The following is a 24,539-nucleotide window of genomic DNA, read 5'->3' on the forward strand; positions in this document are numbered from 1 at the left end:
GATAAAAGAATCCAGATAGACTTAAGCATGGTTACCAGTGAAAAAGTTTCCTTTTTCATCAAGCCTTGCTTTGAAAGTTTTCACCTTCCTGTCTATCCATTTTTTCCTATTGTAGACCTATTTTTACCCAATGGCTTTTACACCATCTGGTGGTTCTACAAGTTTTCGGATTTTATTAGAATACATATATTCTAATTCTGTATTTATTGCTCTTTGCCAAGATGCTGCATCTTTATCTTGGAGTGCTTCATCATATGTCCGGGATCAGACTCATGTTCATTTGGGATCAAGTCCAAAAACTCTCCCAAAACATGAATCTTTTGCTTGACAACCCTCCCACTACGATGAGCCACTGTCTATGTATCATTTATGATACGTGTTGCAGTTTCTTGTGATATTTCATCTTGTACAGTTGGTACTAGATTAGACATGTCCTTTATAATTTCTTTAAGAACAAATTTACTTATGGGCTTGTGGTTTATTATATAGTCCTTTTCTAAAAATCGGTCATTGATTCTAACAATGACCTTCTGATTTTTTAAGACTATAAACCTACTTTCATTTCTTTAGGATAACTCACAAACAAGTGAACTCCTGCCAAACTTATCAATGTCTCTTATGTGCTAGACCACCCAAATCCGAATATGCTTCAGACTAGGTTTACGCCCATTCTGTAATTCTATGGGAGTAGAGAGTTCTGACTTTAGAAGGTATTATGTTCACTTCTGTTTCTAGTGTATATCCTTAAAACAAATTTGGTAATTAATTCATCATCAATCTACTTATTTCCATAAGAGTCCTATACCTTCTTTCTACTACACCATTCTGTTGGGGTGTACTAGGTGCAGCTAGTTAGGATTAAGTCCCGACTTCTGATAAGTGACTCCTAAATTATCCCAAGAGGTACTTGCCACTACGATCTTACCAAAGTGACTTAATACTTTTACTTTAACATTTCTCCGCATCAGCCTTGTACTCTTTGAACTAATCAAAGCACTTAATCTTGCGGCACATCAAGTAACTCTTGTCATAGGATTACACAAATCATAATGAACCTATTCCAATGTATCTTTGGCTCCATACCCCTTATACTTAAAAGCTTCTCGGTTATTTTTCCTTCCAAGTAAGACTCGCGGGTTGGAAAGATTTCCTCTACCAATGAACCCAAAAGTTCATCAGCTACCAATGAATCCTACTCAAGTTAATATAACCTAGCATTAGATGCCAAAGATATAATTGGTTCATTTCCGAAGGTTGCTTTCTCTTAAAGTTAGAAGATGTGTTAGTAATTTCCATTTGTTGCATCATGGGAGTTATTGGATTTATAAATTGCCAATCAATGTACCAGAACAGATAACTTCCCTCTTTTTCTTAATAACAACTTTGTTATTAAAAGAGGTAGAATATCAAGTTTTTTGAATAGTTTAGAAACTAAAAACTAGTTCTTTCTAAACTTGGTACGTAAAGACAATTACTAAAAATCCATATTTTATTCTTATCAAAAGATAAACATCTCCCACTGCAACAGCTGCCATTTTTATAGCAGTGCCCATGTGGATAGTGTTTTTATTTTCATTTAGTTGTCGGGTTTCCTGGAACCCTGCAATGAATTGCGGACATGATTAATGACATTTGTATCTACACTCCAGGTTCTGGTAGATAACACCATTAAACATGTTTCAACTAATGAATTAAATACACCTATATTTTTCTTTGTTCTAAGAAGATAGACTACCTTAATATCCTAGTCCTATTTCCAATCATTACAATTGGGACTACTAAGTCTTTTCTATAGTATAACAACTAGGGAATTGACAAACATTTTAAATCCTAAGAATCACAAAAATATTTGGTCAAGATCAATTCCTTAAAATCCCCATGAATTTTGTATGCCACGATAGTGTGGATGTATACAAAATCAAAGAAGAGATTTTATCCATTAATTTTATTATCTTGTCAACTTTACTTTATGACGAATAAAATTAATAGTTGATCTTTCTTTGATCAAATATTTGGTCAAGACTTTTGAATTTAAAATAACATTGATTCCTCAAACAATATTATTTAAATTCACCAACACCTCAGACACCGTGAATTTTGCATGCCACGATAGTGTGGACGTATACAAAATTAAACATTTGTAAGAGGAGGGGTTTACCCATTAATTATCTTGTCAATAAATCTTTATGACAAATAAAATTACCTCAAACACCGTGAATTTTGTATGCCACGATAGTGTGGACGTATACAAAATTAAACATTTGTAAGAGGGGTTTTTAATTTTATTATCTTGTCAACCTATTTATTTGACAAATTAATAGTTGGTTTTGTTTGGTCACACAAATAATAGCAGTGACTCCGATGGGGAGGATACTATTAGACGTGCCTAAGTGTATACCATTACTTGACACTAAGTCCATTAATAAGATTGTGCCCCTTCCGATGGGGAAGATCAGACGCTCTTAATTAACTTCCTATAGTCATCCGAAATGGAAGTTTAATTTAGTGATCCGCAAACAAGCTCATCTGATATGGAGGAAGGCACTCAGAGCCAACGCACCTTCTTCTCCTTTCTTCAAGTTTCGGCCAAGCACAATGCTTCTCTAAAGATGAAGATCTTTTTCCACCAACCAAGCTCCAAGGGATGTAAGCTTTCTCTCCTTCTTCTCCAAGCTAGAATCCGGCCACCACTTGATCTCCAAAGAAGATGTGAGGTTCGGCCACAAAGGATGGAGAGAAGAGAAGAAGAGGAAAAGGAAGAGGAAGAGGTCGGCCACATCAAGGAAGAAAAGAGGGAGAAAATAATAGAGGTTGTTCACCATGAAGCCTCCTCTACCCCCTCTTTTATAATCCTTGGTCTTGGCAAATAAGGAAAATTTAATAAAAACTTCCTTAATTCTTTTGCCATTGAAAAAGAAAATTTATTTAATTAAAAATAATTTTCTCTTCTCCAATTTATTTGGCCGGCCACTCTTCTCCCCAAATCAAGGAAAGTTTTAATTAAAATAAAAATTAAAACTTCCTAATTTGTTTCCGGAAATTTATAAAAATTTCTCCAATAATTTTTATCCCTTCATGATTGGTTTATAAAAAGGAAATTTAATAAATTAAAATATTTCTTTTAAACATGTGGATAAAAAGAAAGTTATCTCTAAAAATTAAAATCTCTTTTAATCTACAAATAAGGAAAGATATCAAATCTTTTCTTAATCTTTTGTAGAAACTTATAAAAGAGAATATTTAATTTTTTAAACTCTCTTTTAAATCATGAACATGGTTAAAAAGGAAAGTTTTATTAAAATTTAAAATCCACCTTTTAATCAACAAATAAGGAAAGATTTCAAATTTTAAACTCTCTTTTAATCATGTGGATGATTTACAAATAAGAAAAGTTTTTACCAAAAATTAAAACCATCCTTTTAATCTACAAATAAGGAAAGAGATTAATCTCTTCTCTTAATCTTTTGTAGAAAGCTATAAAAGGAAATTTTAAATTTTTAAACTCTCTTTTAAAACCATGATATCCACATAAGAAATAATTTTAATAAAAAACTTTTTTAATATTCTAGTGGTCGGCCACCTAAGCTTGGGACCCAAGCTTTGGCCGGCCACCAACTTGGCTCATCAACTTGGTCTTGGCCGGCCCTAGCTTGGGTTCCAAGCTAGCTTGGCCGGCCCCATTGGATGGGTAAGAAGGTGGGTATGTGGTGGGTATAAATCTCTATATACAAGAGGCTACGATAGGGACCGAGTGGAGGAATTGGTTTTGGTCTCCCGATAAAATTAAGCTTCCCGTGTTTGCCTCGAACACACAACTTAATTTTATCAATAATAATTCATTCCACTAAAGAACTATTATTGAACTACCGCACCAATCTCAAATTATATTTTGGACTCCTTCTTATTATGAGTTTGTTAGTCTCCCTGTGTTTAAGATGTTGAATGTCCACTAATTAAGTGAGTTACTGACAACTCATTTAATTAATATCTTAGTCCAAGAGTAGTACCACTCAACCTTATCGTCATGTCGGACTAAGTCCACCTGCAGGGTTTAACATAACAATCCTTATGAGCTCCTCTTGGGGACATTCTCATCCTAGATTACTAGGACACGGTTTCCTTCTATAATTAACAACACACACTATAAGTGATATCATTTCCCAACTTATCGGGCTTATTAATTTATCAAACTAAATCTCACCCATTGATAAATTAAGGAAATAAATATCAAATATATGTGCTTGTTATTATATTAGGATTAAGAGCACACACTTCCATAATATGTGCTTGTTATTATATTAGGATTAAGAGCACACACTTCCATAATATGTGCTTGTTATTATATTAGGATTAAGAGCACACACTTCCATATTTTCAACTATTATGGCTTATATTATCGTCACCGTCAATCCTTGAGCTTTGGAAGATAAGTGTTGCTATACTTTCCAACTGATCAAGAGGCGTTTACAAGATACAAGAAGGCAAATAAGGTTTTCATTTGTATTGTATGTTTTCTTCTTGTTGCATTCTATTTCTTGTTTGTGAGCTTGTACAAGGTTTCTTCACCTCTCGAGTGTTTCCAAGAAGGAGTATTTTCATAGTAGAGAGTGTGCTCTATGTGGATCCGTGGATTAGTCATCTTATTGAGGTGGATACCAAGTAAATTTAGGTATTAGTATTGCTTTGAGTGTTTTTCGAGTACAACTCATCAGTGAAGAAGTGATTGGAGTTAATCACCCCCCCCCCCTCTAACTCGCCAGAGTGTCCTAACACTTTCTTTAATCATTTCTTAGGTAAACATAATGATCCTCATTGATCTTTCGAAATCATAAGATAGTATGACTTTATTAAATTTTATGTTTCATTGTCTTAATGTTTGCTTTAGCCCATATATAGACTTTTTAAGTCTTAATACTTGATTCTCTTGGCTTTCAGCAATGTAACACTGTGACTATGTCATGTAGATTTCCTCATCAAGATTATCTTTAAGGAAAGTCATTTTTACATTTATATGATGTAATTCCAACTCAAAATGTGCTACTATAGCTAGGATAACACGTATTAACACAAATTTCACAACAAGGGGAATATGTCTCTCTAAAATTAATACCCTTTATTTTGGTATATTCTTTTACAACTAGACAGGCTTTGTATCAATTAATCAACCCATCTACTTTTCTCTTAATTTTGAGAATTCATTTTTCTCAATATCCCTTCAGCCCGAAGGAAGATCGACTAAATTTCAAACTTGATTCTTTCTCATAGACTTCATTTCCTCATCCATTGTAATTTTCTATTTTTCTCTAACTGAGCATCTCAATGCTTCCTCAATTGTTTAAGGCTCTTCATCGTCAACTACGAGAATCATTAATACCTTATTCTCAATATCAAACCTTCTCTGATGAATAATCTTATGACTACTTTGTCATTAGTCGAACTATTAAGAAATCATCTTATTAATTGATAAATCATTCTCAATGGGTTGACTAGATTCAGACATCTCTCATGATACCTTATCCATTGATAAAAGAATATTATCCTCCTCCTCTATTGCAAATAAAGGAATTATATTATCAACTACACTTCTTATTGGGAACTCAATTTTGAGAAAAGTAGCATCTCTTGATTCTATTTCAGATATGGTTCTATCTTGTTGCTCACCAATGCATTGTAAGTATTAAAATACCTTACAAAGATACACTTTTTACCCGTGGGTCCAAATTTTTTATATTTGTGAGTTTTATCATGAATGTAAGCAACTGACTCCCAAAGTCTCATATTACTCTAATCTGATTTTTTTGCTTATCCAAAGTTCATATGGAGTAGATGGAACAGACTTAGAAGACATTCAGTTAAGTATATATGTTGCAACTAATAATGCATCTCCCTAATAGAAAATTGGTAAATTAGCTTGAGTCATCATAGGCCTAATCATATCTAAAAGAGTTTGATATCTTCTTTCAGTAACCCCATTTTACCATAGAATTCTAGGAATTGTTAGTTATCTAATAATCCTTTTATCATTGCACATTGTCTTGAACTGATTAACCAAATATTAGCCACCACAGTCATGAGTCAATGCGTAAGGTTTTAACATTACATTCCAATTGATTCTCAATTTCGTTTAAATAATATTTGAAGTAATCTAATGCTTCATATTTATGAGAAATCAAATATATATAACCGAAATGTGTGAAGTCATCAATAAATGCAATGAAATAGGAACCTCCATGTATAGCCTTCACATTCATCGGACCATAAATATTCGAATGAATTAATTATAATGGTGATTCAACTCAATAGTCTTACCAAATGATTTTCTAGTTGCTTTTCCAGCAAGACAATACTCATATACAGATAAGTTAACCTTAGCATTAGTGTCTAACAGACTGTCTTTAGCAGCCAAACTTTATCATTAATATCAGTATCATTAGTAAGAGTAATATTTGAAAAACAACTATTACTTTCATAATTAATATCATGTTCTACATTAAGAACCATGAAATCATTCGTTACATAAACACACTCAATTAACACAGAGTTAATTCGAAGTTCCATACATTAACTGAAAAAGTTTATACAATAACCCAAATTAAGAAGACTAGTAACGGAAATTAGATTTCGTCAAATCTTAGGAGCATAAAGGACATTATATAGAAACAAGGTACATCTACCACATAGGTTGTGTTTGTAAATATTAACTCCTTTAACTTTAATCCTTGCATTGTTTCTGACATATATCCATTTGTTGCCGACTAGTACTTGATGATACTCTATGTATGTAGCTTGATCATGAGCTACATGGTATGTTGCTCCTGAATCAATAATCTACAAAGGATAAGAATCAGCTAATAATACTGAACTAGCAACATAATGATGGATCGAAAGCGCTAGAGGGGGGGGTGAATAGCGCTCGTGGCTATTTTTAGCGATTTAAAACACAGATTATAAGCGCAGCAGAAAGTAAATGAAAACACACAAGACACGAGTGTTTTACTTCGTCCGGAGCCTATCTCGACTCCTACTCGAAGGCCCACGGTCCTTGACCGCTTTCGGTGGGCAACAACTATAAATTCGAACTATTACAAGCTAGGAGCAATTACAGTTAAGAGCAAATAAGAAAGTTTTACCAACGAACAAGAAAGTAGAAGAGCGTTGGAGGTTCAGTTCGTTGTTGCAGCAGAGCGTTGTTGAAGCGTACGGAGCACACGAGAGCACAAGACTTCTGTTCGGAATTCGATGTCCTGAGCTGCACCTCGAGGCCCCTTTTTATAGCTCTGCAAGGTCTAATCCAGATCCCCAAGTCTCGGGATCAGATTTGACCCGAAGCGGATCGGTCGAACGATCCCCACGTTCGGTCGACCGATCCCCACGTTCGGTCGACCGATCAGATGATCTCCACTGCATCTGATCCGTCCATCCGTCGCTCCGCTTCGATCTGGTCAAACTTTATCCCTGGGTTCGATCGACCGATCCCAAGGTTCGGTCGACCGATCAGTCTCCTCTGACCCGCACACCTCGGCTTGATCCAGTCGACACCTATCCCAGGTTCGGTCGACCGATCCCGAGGTCCGGTCGATCGATCTCTGGTCGAACCCGGTCCAACTTCTGGAGATCTGATCTGGTAGCTTGAAGGTTCGGTCGACCGATCCCAAGGTTCGGTCGACCGATCCCGGTCAGTACTAACCCTGCACAAAAGTATTAGTTTCCTGCAAAACAGAGTTAGAACACAAACGATAAACAAATGTATTGACAGCCTTCGGACTGTCCGGGTCTGACTTCGGGTTTCCGACCGGAAATCCTAGGTCGACCCGACGCCTACTGTTCCCTCTACGGGGAACGCGTCCTCACCTACTCCACTCAGGAGATTTACCTTATGCCAGTCCGGTCCTCCAGACCGACTGGACTTTCCGCCTAGGGTTACCACCCCCTAGGACCTAGGGTTACCGCCCCCTAGGGTTTTTCTCCACCTAGGGTTACCACCCCCTAGGACCTAAGGTTACCCCCCTTAGGATTTTCCTCCACCTAGGGTTACCACCCCCTAGGACCTAAGGTTACCGCCCCTTAGGGTTTTTCTCCTTCACCTAGGGTTACCACCCCCTAGGACCTAAGGTTACTGCCCCTTAGGATTTTCCACCTACCTAACCGCAGTTAGGACTTTCCTGCACACTTGTTTAATCTCATTAGATGATAAAATAACTTAACTTGAACCCTTTGACATAATCAAAACACCGGTTTGATCATTAGATGCTTCCCACACCAACAATCTCCCCCTTTTTGATTATGACAATACAGTTCAAAGTTAAGTAAAAGTATGACAAAATTTAAATATGAAATTATTAAGAAATTTAAACAAGAGCATGAAAAAAAATTTGTAAGACTTATGCTTGTCTTTATGTTTAAATTCTTAATTTCTTTAACTTTGACTTTTCTCTCCCCCTTTGACATAAATCAAAAAGAATATCAGGAAGAGAAAAAAATAATTAGTTTAAGCTCCCCCTGAAGAGTAGTCATTATTTAATGTCTTAGTGTTTCAAAAAGAATTATTTTACTTAAATTAGGAAATGCCTTGGAAAATACTTAGTGTTTTCAACAAAAACTTAGCAAAATTTAGCATTTGAAAATCATTACTTTGGTAAACACTTAGCTAAATTTGAAAAGCCTTTTGTGAAAAAATATTTAACTTAGTTAATTTTAAAAAAGGCTATAGAAGTCACTTAGCTAAATTTGAAAAGAAGTTTTAGCTAAATTTTAACAAGTCTTTTGAAGCTCAATTTGAAATGATTTTGAAAATACTTAACTCATTTTCAACAAAAATTAGCTAAACTTAATCTTTTGAAACTAATTGTTTGTTTGAAAAAATGAGTTATATATAAAAAAAAATTTGACAAAACATTTAAAGGTATATATATATATATTTTTAAAAAAACTTTGCTTGAGTATTTAACTTTAAAAGGATTTTCATAAAATCTTAACTTAAGTACTTAGCTTTGAAAAACAAACTTAAAGGATTTGGATAATTTTAGTGCTTAGTTTTGAAAAATAATTATCTGAAAATCCAAGCTTTTAAAAATAATGTTAATTCAATATCACATCTATCATAATTTTTTATTTTAAGTCAAGTCAAAAATAATTTTTAAAACCAAGTCAAAGATAATTTTTATTTTACAAGAGAACTAGCTTGAAAAGAAGAATTCACTTCCCCTTGATTAATGTTTTAATAAATTCTAAGGTTCTTATAGTCCAAGCATGTGGCAACTTATCCACCTTGTCTTGATCAGGTATCAGAGCCCTAAAGTGTAAGCATGCTTAAGCTTAACATTTCATTCACCAACTGTCTAACCGTTAGCTACTTGCTGATTGCCTAGAGGACAACAGCTTTCACTTGGTTAGTCAAGTAAAGTCATTTAGTCCAGTTAGATTTGACTATGGCTGGAAGACTTGACTTGATTACTGTTAATAAAGTGTTTAACGCCCAGACTCATATTGATGCACAGTAATAAGCATTCTTGAGTCCAGGTTGTACCCTATGCATCTCACGCCATTCTATATGTTACAAACACAAGCAAGGTATACCTAGGTGTTTGTGAGATGCTCTGGCTTAAATCTAGGGGAATAAGATTTCTAGGGTAGATCTTAGGCTAAGTCATATTTTTGAAAATTCTAAGAAAATGGGATTTTAAAATCATTATTTTTCCTAGGTTTTGAAAAGAATAAAAGAACGAGTTTTGAAGTAAGACAGTGAGTTTTGAAAATTAATATCTATTCTACCCAGCACATTCCTATTTGCCTTCTAAGTGAGCTGAACTCAAGTTCAAGTAAGGGCTTTGTGAAGATGTCAGCTAGGTTTGATTTTGACTCAACATAGTTGAGTTCAATATCACCCTTAGCTACGTAATCCCTTACAAAGTGGTGTTTCACTTCTATACGTTTAGTCCTTGAGTGATGAATTGGGTTTTTTGTTAGATTTATTGAGCTTATATTATCAATTGAGATTTTAGTTTTATGATATTCCAGTTGATAGTCTTTAAGGGTATGCATCATCCATAGCAACTGAGATGTGCATTCACCTAAGGCTATATATTCAGCTTCAGTGGTAGATAAAGCAACACAGTGTTGCTTTCTACTTGACCAACTTACTAGGCATTGTCCTAGAAATTGACAGTTACCACTTGTGCTTTTTCTATCTAGCTTGCATCCAGCATAGTCTGAATCAGAGTAGCCGTTTAGGTCAAGGGTGCCAGATCTAGGGTACCATAGTCCTACATTTAGGGTTCCCTTAACATACCTAAGGATTCTTTTGACAAGGGTTAAGTGAGACTCTTTTGCACAAGATTGGTATCGTGCACACATACCTACTGCAAAAATAATGTCTGGTCGACTTGCAGTTAGGTACAGTAGACTTCCTATCACACTCCGATAGTATTTCAAGTCTACTGATTTACCTTCTAGGTCTGAGTCAATTTTAGCATTTGAAGTCATTGGTGTATTGATTATTTTTTAGTTTTTCATGCCAAATTTTCTAATTAATTCCTTAGCATATTTAGTTTGATAAATGTAAATTCCATCTTTAGTTTGCTTAATCTGTAAACCTAAGAAGAAATTAAGTTCTCCTACCAGACTCATTTCAAATTCATTTTCCATAAGTTTGGTGAATTCTTTTAGAAATTTGGAGTTTGTGGAACCAAAAATAATATCGTCAATGTAAATTTGGGCTATAAAAATGTCATTTTCTAAGGTTTTTACAAAAAGGGTTGGGTCTATTTGACCTTGGTTAAATCCTTTTGATATTAAGTAATTGGACAGACGTTCATACCAAGCCCTAGGTGCTTGTTTTAGTCCATATAGGGCCTTTTTTAATTTAAAGACATAATTTGGTTGTTCTAAGTCTTCAAATCCTGGGGGTTGCCCTACATACACTTCTTCTTTAATAAATCCATTTAAAAATGCGGATTTTACGTCCATTTGAAATTGCTTGAATCCTTTGTGTGCTGCATAGGCTAGCAACATCCTAATGGATTCAAGTCTTGCTACAGGAGCATAGGTCTCGTCATAATCTAACCCTTCTACTTGACTGAATCCTTTAGCTACTAACCTAGCTTTGTTTCTAACTATTTCACCTTGATCGTTTAATTTGTTTCTAAAAACCCATTTAGTGTCAATTATAGATTTGTTAACTGGTTTCGGCACTAATTCCCAGACCTGATTTCTTTCAAATTGGGCCAATTCTTCTTGCATTGATAGAGTCCAATCTGGGTCTGGTAGGGCTTCTTCTATGGTTTTGGGTTTGATTTTTGAAATCAAGGCTATTTGGCTCTGGTTTCTATAAGATGATATAGTTCTGACTCCTATAGTTGGGTCACCCAAAATTTGGTCAGATGGGTGATTTGTGTTTGTTCTAATTGGTCGTATATCATTTGAGTTAGTGATTTGTTCTTCAGATTCAATAGGTTTAGGTTGAATTTCATCATCTTTTCTGTTTATTGGGTTAATATTTTCTGTATTTTCAGTTTCATTTATTGTGTTGGGTAACTTATTTTCTTCATCAAATATTATATTTATTGTTTCTTCTACTTTTAGGGTATTTTTGTTATACACTCTATATGCTCTACTAGTTGTTGAATATCCTAAAAATATTCCCGGGGTTGTTTTTGATGTAAATTTCCCTAAGTAGTCTTTAGTGTTCAAAATGAAGACTTTACACCCAAATACTTTTAAATAGTTTAAGTTGGGAATTTTATTATAATAAATTTCATAGGGTGTTTTATTTTGAAATTTGTTAATTAAAATCCTATTTTGAATGTAACATGTTGTACTAACTGCTTCAGCCCAGAATTGATTAGATAGTTTATATTCGTTTAACATGGTTCTAGCAGCTTCTTGTAGGGTTCTGTTTTTATGTTCTACTAAACCATTTTGTTGAGGGGTCCTAGGGCAGGAGTATTCATGTTTGTATCCATTTATTTCATAAAATTCAGTAAAGTTGTGATTCTCAAATTCTCCTCCATGGTCACTTCTTATTCTTTTAATTTTAGTGTCTTTTTCATTTTCTGTTAATTTGCAAAAATTACTAAATATTTCAAATGTTTCATCTTTTGTTTTTAGAAATTTTACCCAGGTGAACATGGAGAAATCATCTATTATAACTAAGCAATACTGGTTCTTGCTTAGTGACTTGGCTCCGTGTGAATCAAATAGGTCTAGGTGAAGGAGCTCAAGTAAACAAGTAGTCCTACCTAGATTGGTTGACTTGTGGGTTGACTTGGTTTGTTTTCCTTGTTGACACGCATTACAGATTGAATTTTCAATAACTTTTAATTTGGGCAGTCCTCTGACTAGTCCATTTTGACTCATTTTTTAAATGAGTCTTGTGTGAGTGTGACCCAATCTCCTGTGCCACAACTCAGTTTCCTCTTGTTGTGTTAAAAAACACTTTATCGAGGGTGTTGGTAGATAAATGGTGTAGACATTATCTTTCCTTGTGCCCTTAAGTATGATTTTTGGATTATTAATATGTTTGACTATACATTCGAACTTGGTAAAATTAACTGAGTAACCAGTATCGCATAATTGGCTTATGCTTAATAAATTAAAATTAAAATTTTCAACTAATAACACTTTTCGAATAATAAAATCGGAGTTAAGTTCGATATTACCTTTTCCGATTACTTTTAGTTTTCCATCGTTGCCGAATGCAATTGATCCTAGGTTCTTTAGTTTTAGCTTAGTGAACTTCAACCTATCTCCAGTTATATGTCTGGAGAATCCACTGTCCAACATCCATTGATCCAATTCCTACACATAAAGTAGTTGATGGATCAAAAGACAGTTTGAATGAAGTAAGTCCTTAATTTTGCATCCTACCCAATCTGAGTTAATAATTAGTTAATTCTATTGAAGAATTTTTTGAAAAATGCTTAAGTTTGAAAAAATATTTAATTTAATTTTAAATTTGAAAAATATTTAAGTTAATTTTAATTTAAAAAATATTTAACTTAATTTAATTTGAAAAATATTTAAGTTAATTTTAATTTGAAAAATATTTAACTTAATTTTAATTTGAAAAATATTTAAGTTAATTTTAATTTTGAAAAATATTTAAGTTAATTTTAATTTTGAAAAATATTTAAGTTAATTTTAATTTGAAAAATTTTAAGTTAATTTTAATTTTGAAAAATATTTAAGTTAATTTTAATTTTGAAAAATATTTAATTTAATTTTAATTTTGAAAAATATTTAATTTAATTTTCATTTTAAAAATATTTAAGTTAATTTTAATTTTGAAAAATATTTAATTTAATTTTAATTTTGAAAAATATTTAAGTTAATTTTAATTTTGAAAAATATTTAATTTAATTTTAATTTTAAAAATATTTAAGTTAATTTTAATTTTGAAAAATATTTAAGTTAATTTTAATTTGAAAAATATTTAAGTTAATTTTAATTTTGAAAAATATTTAAGTTAATTTTAATTTTGAAAAATATTTAATTTAATTTTAATTTTGAAAAATATTTAATTTAATTTTAATTTTAAAAATATTTAAGTTAATTTTAATTTTGAAAAATATTTAATTTAATTTTAATTTTGAAAAATATTTAATTTAATTTTAATTTTGAAAAATATTTAAGTTAATTTTAATTTTGAAAAATATTTAATTTAATTTTAATTTTAAAAATATTTAAGTTAATTTTAATTTTCTTAGTCATCTCACCCGATCTAAGTTTTCAATCAGGGACTCCTATAATTTTTGTGAGATGAATGAGATTCAATTTTAGGAGTATGTTTAACTTTATGTTAGATTTAGGTTTAGCTTTGGGTTTAACAAGTAAGCATTCTTTGGATAAACTTCTGGGCTATGGTGAGTCACAAGGAACTCATTAAAGTAACCATACCTTCGAGGTTTTCCAAATAGTCCTACCCATTAAACTTAATACTAAACCTTGGTCTAACTAGTTAGGATCCATTTAAGGGTAGCTTCGGTCAGTTCCACTTGGCCAAATGCACCAGGTCGAAGCCATATCTTCCTAAACATGCGATGCTCAAGCTTCCCTAACGTACTATCATCCAAAAACTTCACCAGTACTGTGGGTCAAGTTAAACATAGCCTATTTTATCTAACTTAAATTACCCTGCCGGGTAGTCTACTCTTGTTTACCCATTTTAGTTGCGGGTGCCAGCTATTCTGGATCCTCTTTCTATTTTCAATTAAGTTTAATTTCGAATTTTGATTTAATTTTGAATTTTTAATTGAATTTTTAATTGATTTTTTTTTAAATTTCGAATTTTGAATTTTTAATTGAATTTTTAATTGAATTTCGAATTTTGAATTTTAATCGTTTTAGCTCCCCCTGGATCATAGCCTCGATATGGTCTATCGAGGTAATGTATTTGATCCTTGGGAACCCAGTATTGTCCGAGTCCAATTTGATTAATCAGGTTGGACTTGGCAACCCATGCTTGGATCATTTTTCTATTTGTTCTTTGTATGAGAGATAAATATGGCTTATATTTCTTTTTAGCTTTGTATCCTAATCCAGTTCTATTGTAGATTGCCCTTTGTGTTCCAAGAATCAAGTCAAGATTCTTGGATCCAAGGGAAAATCGTTCTAATGTTGTCTTCAAATCCTTGACTTGACTTTTCAGATTGGAATTCTCTTCCTCAAGTTTTTGAACTTGAGTTGAGGTTCCAGTCTGAACTGGATCAGTCAAGGATTCGTTATTCGTCGTTTCTTTAAGGAGTGTTACCTCCTTTAGAAGCGACTTGATTCAAATTTTAGTCTTAGCTACTTTATGCATTAAATAATTAATTAAGCTATATAAACGATTTTTACTTACAGAGGGGTTTGGCCCTTCGGAAACGGATGCGGATCCGTGGCTTCTCTCGGACTCGGCTTCTGATTCGTCCTCGCTTCCGGATCCATTGATGTAGTCCCGGGCTGTCAACGCGAGAAAGTTCGTCTGCTCTAGTTCTTCGTCGTCGGATTTCTCAGAAGAAGACTCGTCCCATGTTGCTTTCAATGCCTTCTTTCTCTTTGGTTTCTTTGGATCCTTCTGGTTCGGGCAGTTTGCCTTGATGTGCCCCTTCTGATTGCACCCGTAGCAGGTCACTTCGAATTTTACTTTCGAGTTTGATTGGGCTTCTTTGGACTGGATGGCCTTTCTGACATCCTTTTTGTTGAAGCCCTTCTTTTTGTAGAGTTTCTTTACCAGGTTGACTATTTCGGTTGTGAGCTCATCGTCGTCTTCTGAATCTGGTTCTTCTTCTTTGGTTCATGTGTTCTCCTAATACCTGCAACCAAAGCCAACCCTTTCTCGGTCGGGCGTGCATTAGTCTGTTCATAAAGTTCGAATTCCGCAAAAAGTTCATCTAACTTAATAGTAGATAAATCCTTAGAAACCTTGTAGGCATCTACCATGGATGCCCACAAGGTGTTCCTCGGAAAGGCGTTTAAGGAATATCTTATGATGTCCCGGTTATCTACCTTCTGTCCAATTGCATGTAGACCGTTGAACAGATCTTGAATTCGGGCATGGAGTTGGGCAGCTGTCTCACCTTCCTGCAGTTTGATATTAAACAATTTATTGAAAATTAAGTCTCTTTTACTTACTTTGGTGTCGGACGTCCCTTCGTGAAGTTCAATGAGCTTATCCCACAGCTCCTTGGCACTGCTGAAAGGGTCGACGCGGTTGAGTTCTTCTTTTGATAGGCCACACTGGAGGGTGCAGGTCGCCTTGGCATTGGCTTCCACCTTCTTAATCAGAGATGCGTCCCAATCCTCGTATGGTAGTGGTTTGCCGGCGCTATCAGTTGGTAGTTGGAATCCAGTTTTGATAATCATCCAGACTTCAAAATGAGTCTGGAGATATACCTCCATCCGACCCTTCCAGTACCCGAAATCGTCTCCGGTGAATAGTGGGGGACGGGTTGTACTGTAGCCTTCTTGAAGGGCCATTTTAGATCAACTAAAAAAAATAAACAACAAGAAAATCACAGGACTTGGTCCTGGATTAGTAGTGCGGGAAGAAGAAAATAGAACATGAACTCGGGTGGTGTTGCACCAACCTCAAGCAAAAACCGATTCGAGAAAAAGAATTAAAATATAGCTATAAAGCTAAATTCTAATTGACTCCGAAAAATCTGAAAATACCACGAAAAATTATTTTGAATGGTGGTTGCACCAATTCAAAATGACCCCGCTCTGATACCAATTGATGGATCGAAATCGCTAGAGGGGGGGTGAATAGCGCTCGTGGCTATTTTTAGCGATTTAAAACACAGATTATAAGCGCAGCAGAAAGTAAATGAAAACACACAAGACACGAGTGTTTTACTTCGTTCGGAGCCTATCTCGACTCCTACTCGAAGGCATGCGGTCCTTGACCGCTTTCGGTGGGCAACAACTATAAATTCGAACTATTACAAGCTAGGAGCAATTACAGTTAAGAGCAAATAAGAAAGTTTTACCAACGAACAAGAAAGTAGAAGAGCATTGGATGTTCAGTTCGTTGTTGCAGCAGAGCGTTGTTGAAGCGTACGGAGCACACGAGAGCACAAGACTTCTGTTCGGAATTCGATGTCTTGAGCTGCACCTCGAGGCCCCTTTTTATAGCTCTGCAAGGTCTGATCCAGATCCCCAAGTCTCGGGATCAAATTTGACCCGAAGCGGATCGGTCGACCGATCCCCACGTTCGGTCGACCGATCAGATGATCTCCACTGCATCTGATCCGTCCATCCGTCGCTCCGCTTCGATCTGGTCAAACTTTATCCCTGGGTTCGGTCGACCGATCCCAAGGTTCGGTCGACCGATCAGTCTCCTCTGACCCGCACACCTCGGCTTGATCTAGTCGACACCTATCCCAGGTTCGGTCGACCGATCCCGAGGTCCGGTTGACCAATCCCTAGTCGAACCCGGTCCAACTTCTGGAGATCTGATCTGGTAGCTTGAAGGTTCGGTCGACCGATCCCAAGGTTCGGTCGACCGATCTCGGTCAGTACTAACCCTGCACAAAAGTATTAGTTTCCTGCAAAACGAAGTTAGAACACAAGACGATAAACAAATAAATTTCCGACCGGAAACCCTAGGTCGACCCGACGCCTATTGTTCCCTCTACGGGGAACGCGTCCTCACCTACTCCACTCAGGAGATTTACCTTATGCCAGTCCGGTCCTCCAGACCGACTGGACTTTCCGCCTAGGGTTACCACCCCCTAGGACCTAGGGTTACCGCCCCCTAGGGTTTTTCTCCACCTAGGGTTACCACCCCCTAGGACCTAAGGTTACCCCCCTTAGGATTTTCCTCCACCTAGGGTTACCACCCCCTAGGACCTAAGGTTACCACCCCTTAGGGTTTTTCTCCTTCACCTAGGGTTACCACCCCCTAGGACCTAAGGTTACTGCCCCTTAAGATTTTTCACCTGCCTAACCGCAGTTAGGACTTTCCTGCACACTTGTTTAAGCTCATTAGATGACAAAACAACTTAACTTGAACCCTTTGACATAATCAAAACACCGGTTTGATCATCGGATGCTTCCCGCACCAACACATAATGCTCATGAAAAGAAGATAAACATGGATCTACCTTTTTATGCTCAATACATTCATGAGCAAAGTGGTCCTTCTTTCCACATTTATAACAAGTCAGTTAGCTTTTAGGTTTTTATCCATACTTCTTTCCTTTAAAATTCTTCTCGATTGGACCTTGCATAGCAGCAACTTCTTTTCCCTTTTCCTTTCCTTTCTTGAATCACCTTTTCTTATTCTTAGATCTAGATGCTCCAACAGAACCTTTAGCTACAAAAGTTTATCCAGAAATCCTTCCAAATTCAATTCTCTTAGCCTCAAGTTCAACATTGCATGAAATATCAGTGAAAGTCTTGATACTTTCATTTTGAGTAAGATTCTATTTCATCATTTCCCAAGAATCAGGAAGAGAACGGATTACTGTCTGAGCATGTTATTCATTAGTAAACTCATGACCAACAGTCTTTAGCTCTTGAATCATATTAGTCACTCCCCTTAGATATTAGGTCATGGTAACATTCAAACGCTTTTTATAGCTGTTAAACTTAATTGTTAGCTGACAAAACTTACTTAAACTAACTCCAATGTACTTTTCTCTTAGGGCAACCCAAACATCATAAACCAATGGTAATGGTTAATACTCATATATTAGGTCATCTACTATTGAACTAATCAATATTCCCTTAGCAATAGAGTCCTTTTTCTTCCATGCCTGATAGGCATCAAGATCACATTTATGCTGTATTGTAGAACTATCTGTAGGTTCTTCCATAAACTGATTTACAGTTTTTAGAACTTCTTGTTCCTCAATAATATATTATACCTAATGGTGGCATATCTTGTAGTTATCCCCATATAATTTCTCTCCCATATTGAGTTCAGCTATTATATTCTTAGTTGTCATAATCTATCATAAATAAATGCATTATTTAGTAATTCAGTGCAATTCATATGCATGTAATTAATTATTGACTAAATGTAAATTAGAATTGGTTTACAAAATCAAATGATAACTACGTTTCCACTCATCATTTGTATGATTTAATCTAATAAACATTGATATATTATATTACACGTATCTCATCAAGTGAACTAATCATTAATTGAGCAAATCATAAAATAAACTTATCATTAAATAAACTAATCATTCTTTTTAAGATTGTTAACACAATATTCTTTTTCAAAAAAAATATTCATACAAAACAATGGTTTCTATTACATGACTTTCATAAACTAAATGGGCTAATATTGTTCGTACATAACAACAGTAATAAAAATAGAACTCTAATAAATTAGATATGCTAACACCACTCCCACTAGGACAAACACTAGTGTAGTGGTCAACATGATCCTTTCATCTTAGACTCGATTAGGGCAATTTTAGGTAAACCAACTTCAGGATTCTCTATTGGATCCACATTCGGATCCTCTTCTAGATCCTCCTGATACACATGACGTAGTTACTCTATGCACAACTTTACATACGTTATGTGCCTTCATAACACCCACATACATGGTGTGCAACGTCCTTGGAATGCCCCGACAATGATCGAATCAAAACCCAGATCCTGTAATTATCCAGGATTGGAAAATATTCCTTCTCAAGTTTCCAGAATAATTGATTGAGTCTTCCAATGTGTCCGCTGACTCCATAAATTGGGTACACATGTTGTGCGCATGATGTAGTAACTCTATGCACAACTCTACATATGTTATGCAACCTTCATAGCACCCTATATGGTAGGCAACCTCCTTAGGATGCCCTGACAATAATCGAATCAAAGTCCAAATCCTGTAATTATCCAAGATTGGAAAATCTTCCTTCTTGAGTTTCCAGAATAATTGATCGAGCCTTCTAATGTATCCGCTAACTCTATAAATCGGGTTATACTCTATCTTCTAGATCATCTCCCTCGGCTTATTCTGTCACACATCGTGATGAGTCATCGTGTATATCATTGGTGGCATCTGAAATTAAAAATAATAATATCAATACAAAACTGACAAACTAATAATAAAATTGGTTAAATTCAATTCACACATGTGCATAGAACAAATACACAAAATATAAGCAATAAGAAAAATAAATTTTCTTTATTGAGGAGCCCCAGTCGACCAATCCACTGAACTGATTAATTGATTATTCAACTAGTCTACAGTTGATTTGGGAAACCAGATCCTGAGCATTAGCTTGGTCCATTGTCCTCATTAGAACTAATTTAATTAAATAAAGATCTTCTATACCTATATATTATTATTGTTTAACTTAAGTTCATTTAAGTTAAACTCAGATTTATTAATAAAACTAAAGTCCATTTGATCAATTTGACTAATAAATCAATCTATTTGATTAAATGTGAGCTATTAGAATAAATCTAACTCATTTAATTGAATTTAAGCCTGAGCCCAATTAATTAATTGCCCAAGCCAAATTAATTACCCAGGCAGGCTAACAATTGAAGGAGAAGCATGCATTGATTTAAAATTACACTAACGCTACCGTCAACGTTGGCATTCATTTCAACATGCAGATTTCAAACGTTTTTTATTTGATTTAATAAAATCAAACATTTCCTCAACTTTTTCTTTTTGTTTGGTTCAATAAAATCAAACTCTTTCTGTCTCCACCGCACAACCCCCACACCACGACGTTGTTGCCGGCCACGGCCCCCAATCATTAGCCTCCCAACATCATTTTCGGTGCTGGCTGCTGGCTGGCCACGGACGTCGATCGCCAGCCATCGGTGACGGCTGAAATCGTGACTTACTGTCACGATTGTTATCGGCATTCGATAACTCGTGAACGCCCAATGATTCAAGTTCGATAGAGAAAGCATAGAGGTATTTTAGAGATTTTCTCATGTTTTAGAACATATGCCCTGGTACCATTAAGCTTGAAAATTTGTAAACCGTAAACATTTATAGTGATTTACTGAAGACCTTGTCCTTTGTGTGCAATCGGCGATGACAATTCATGGCATTCGTGCTTATTGTGAGAAGAGCAATCACGACAAGATCGAAGAGTCCTTCTGCGGACAACAAACCAAATCCCTTTTCTACATAGATGTTCTTCCTCATAGAGATTGCATAAAGCCTTCACCTCTTATCCCTTTGTTCCTTCTTGCACTTAGACGAACCAAATCCCTAATGAACGAACCACATTTTTCAGATTCCTTGGAGGACTATATAGGAACAAGAGTGGGAGTTACTTGTCCACTCGATAATGTATACAGTAACTGCACACGTCCAACAGATATTATGAAATTGTTCATTCTTAATCATGTTTTAAATCCTCAAAATACAATGAACTCTTTTATAGTTGTGAATATATGTAAATTAGTTGAAAAATTTTATACCCTAAGTTTTATAAGAAAGAATAAAAAAGAATAATTAGAGATGCAATTTAAGCATTAGATATCTAATGTAGTCAAAAAAACTAAATCTTTCATTCATTTCAAAGTTACATCAATGGTTATTGAAAACTGAACAAGTTTGCTATATGCAACTTCATTTTAAAATGATTGTACTTATTCTACTCTTTTGATTTCCACTGTTATTATAGAACAAGTTTGCTATATACAACTTCATTTTTAAAATGATTGTACTTACTCATACTCTTTTGATTTTCCTGTTATTACATAACGATCATTTTCTACCATAAATATTATAAAAACAAAATTTCAAAACGAAATGAATGTTTTTCTCTCAAAAATTTTAATGATATATATTGAGAAAAATTACTAGAAGAATGTCAAATTTTTTTAATTAGAGAATTATATCCGATAATATTTTTATATTTAAGGAACTTTTAACTTTCCTAAAGTCCTGATCCGCCCATGCCATAATGCATTAAATAAACCCTTCTTTACTTGATCTGATATTTGATTCATTGAGTGCATCACCAACTATTCCGACATTGCTTAGTTAGGGTAAAATGAACTGAATATGCTCAACAACAAAGCATTCTTATTGATTAATTCTAGTAAAAGCATCATCCAAAATTGACTATGTTGCATTACCGGAATTAAAACTCAATGTTCTGAAAATGTTTCCTGGATTTCCAAACTGATAATTAAGAGAATGGAACTATAGCTCTTCTAACTTTATGCGTCTGTATACAGCTCGAAAAGTTTGGCCGCCATTTCTAGCAACCTTCTGGCCTTCTTCAGTTGCAGAAATCAGCAACTTAACAACTGGGTCCGCTTTAAGTTCCTCATCAGGAACTGGTTCAAATAGAGGGTGATCCTCCAAACAAGTCCTCATCCAATCTCCGAGCTCCTCTACGTCAGTAACTGTGTATATGATACCTCCTAATTCAAGTGCATAAGCATACTCATCGAGAAGTTGAATGCTGATCACTCTCCGCCGATGATTCTTCTCCTTAAAATGGGGATCCGGAAATAGAAAGAACATCTTTGACAGTTGTGCTTTCTCAAAGTAATTGGGTAGGTATTTCATTGAATTGGTTCGAACTACAGAAATATTCTCGTACTGTCCAGGATTAGAAGCTCTCAACGCCAAGATCCGCTCTTTCACATATTCAGTTACCTAAATATAGAATTATATAAGAAATAATAATTGAGCTCTAGCTTTAGAATTATCAATTTCTACTGAAAGTAATAACGCCTTTTACCTTGTCTCTAAGCTCCATGCCTAGCATTAGAGCATCTGGAAAGAGAGGTGATAAGCCAACAAGAAGTCCACCGAAACCACAACCGATATCAGCAAATTTTACTTTGGGAAAAGGTGCGCCATCATTTTTGTGATGTTCTCTGCTTGACGGGAAGAAGTGAGGATAGTGATGGGAGTAATCAAACTCAGCAGGACTTATGGGTATTGGGAAGTGGGAGTCACTAAGAGGATTGCTATGTGCTCGTGCCCGATAGAACCGCTTCCTGGGAAGGCGACTCGATTGGCTTTTAACATGTGTAGCATTGACATTGCTTGCCATTGCAGCAATGTTCTGAAAGCTAATTGTAAATCCGTGTGTGCTTTTAAGATATTTGACGTACTCCCTTAGATTATGAAACCTGATAAACTGATAAAAAGTTAGCTTGCACTCTTTAGCATAAACTGTGAGGAAGATACATAGATGGATACACTATAGCATGCAAGACAAATGAGTGAATGTAATTTATGTCTAGCAAAAAATAAAGATACCAAATAAACAAAAACACTCCAAATGAGCTAATATAGATCAATGTAGCACAAGAAAATTAACAGAACACAATAAAAATAGAATTACTTAAAATCAGGATATGCACAAAGGATGCATTAGGACAAAAAAACCATTGGATAAAAGAATGATATACAAAGTTTCACGGTAACAGCGAAGAATGACAATTCATAAACTTGCAGCTAGTTACAACTGAATCCAAGGACATAGGTAATTCCTGTCAATTTGACGAAGATGACAGCAAACCATGAGCTTCGATAATATAAAGTTAACCGTATGGTTCTTATATGGCCATTGAACTTATGGCTATTGGGCAGACAAAGTGGTAATATTGACTTCTTTTAATCATACTTTTTGCAACTTTTCTCTTTTGCACAAATGCAAGCGAACTTGTATGTATCACCATTTAAAACCACATCTATATAGACACCAGCAGCCCGCTTAAGAAAACAATAAATAGCATCCACCATCAGCCTTCAATTTTAACAAGTTTATATATCATTAAAATTAGTCCTATCCTCCTCATAAATCATCATGGTACAGTGTCAGCCCTATAACTTTCTGCAACTGAGATAAAGTGAAAAAACTAAAATGAAGCAAGCAAACTAGTTGTCTTAAATAAGGATGAAAAATTCAATCCGACCAAAATTGACTAAGTTGACATAGTTGAATTGATGTGGCCCTAATTAGTAACCTTATTTTCATTGCATCTCTAACCAAATAAGTGAACAGACAATAGCCCATTATTTTTCCCCGCAAGAAGAATGAGTTCTATAGCTCTTATTGATGGCCTGTAGAGTATTGAAAATGTAATTTACTTTTTTCCAATCTCAATTTGACAAGATGTGAAACAATGTGGAATTCTTAATACAGTGGTTTCTAGAATAGTAATATTGATAATTTTCAGTTGCTACTGAGTAAAACTAGTCATTTTGACACTAAGCATGGAGAAATGATAAAAAAAAAAATTGTTTTTTTTTGTTGTACAACATTTTTTTTTGGTGAAATACTACAACATTTCAAATATCTACTATACATACATATAATGCCAGTATTGTTTTTTCTTTATATCTAAATTTTCATCAACAAGGGAAAGTAGACGATCCTACCTCAAACGAAGATCCCCTGTCGCTGGGTATCCTACTATCCCGAGATGAAGCCGGATTCAGCGGTGGAACACACACGAAGGCGCTCTGCCTAATTCCGGTCGAAATTTTTTTAAGGAAAATACGCAGCGGCGGGGAGAGGAGAGTTATCTTCGAATTCTTACGGACGTAAATCGGGGCAGCTAGAACCTTCTCTGGCTCCTCGCCGCTGCAACCACCGCCGTCGTCGTGGGGAGTGAGAGTGACGGCGTCCTCTTGGTGTTAGGGTTAGGACTTGGGAGGAGTTAGCGGATTTCGGGTTTCAAAACCATCGGATTCCATTCGGTTTACGGGTTTAAGCCTGAGCAGTTTAGCAAAAATTATCGGCTACGTTTCCCAAAGGTAAAGCGTATCAATCCGTCATCGTCTATACTCTAAAATATTTATCTCGATTTTATCAATATTTGAATCTCAAATCTCATTATGATAACACCTCATGTTTTAATCATTAGACTCATTTGAGAAAATAATATAAAATGTATTTTTGTCGTCTATATGATTAATAATGTCACATTCAATGCTTAGGTTAGACGAGGTTGAACTAATTGTAACTAAAATTGCTAATATGAAATAATTTTCAAAAAATTACTTTAACTAATTTAATTAAGATTGTTCTAATGTCGATTGAATTATTTCACATTATAATAATTTTATTTAAAAGTACTGTAAGTTTTATTTTTTTAATTCTTAAGTG

General features: G+C 34.9%; 1 protein-coding gene across 2 annotated transcripts; it reads right to left on the minus strand.

The window, feature by feature from the left end:
• Window positions 1-21,454: 21,454 nt before the first annotated feature.
• Window positions 21,455-24,128, minus strand: LOC121992278 (tRNA (guanine-N(7)-)-methyltransferase-like). Of its 2 annotated transcripts, none has more exons than XM_042546540.1 (3): window positions 23,810-24,128; window positions 22,158-22,554; window positions 21,455-22,072 (listed from the first exon to the last, which is right to left on the minus strand). In XM_042546540.1, the coding sequence occupies exons 2-3, from the start codon at window positions 22,473-22,475 to the stop codon at window positions 21,611-21,613; spliced, it is 780 nt and encodes a 259-aa protein (XP_042402474.1). In that variant the 5' UTR covers window positions 22,476-22,554; window positions 23,810-24,128; the 3' UTR covers window positions 21,455-21,610. The 2 variants fall into 2 exon arrangements, with proteins under 2 accessions (XP_042402474.1, XP_042402475.1); XM_042546541.1 differs by having other exon boundaries at window positions 22,158-22,562.
• Between the last annotated feature and the right edge of the window lie 411 nt (window positions 24,129-24,539).

Source organism: Zingiber officinale, chromosome 6B, assembly GCF_018446385.1.
Source record: "Zingiber officinale cultivar Zhangliang chromosome 6B, Zo_v1.1, whole genome shotgun sequence".
NCBI lineage: Eukaryota > Viridiplantae > Streptophyta > Magnoliopsida > Zingiberales > Zingiberaceae > Zingiber > Zingiber officinale.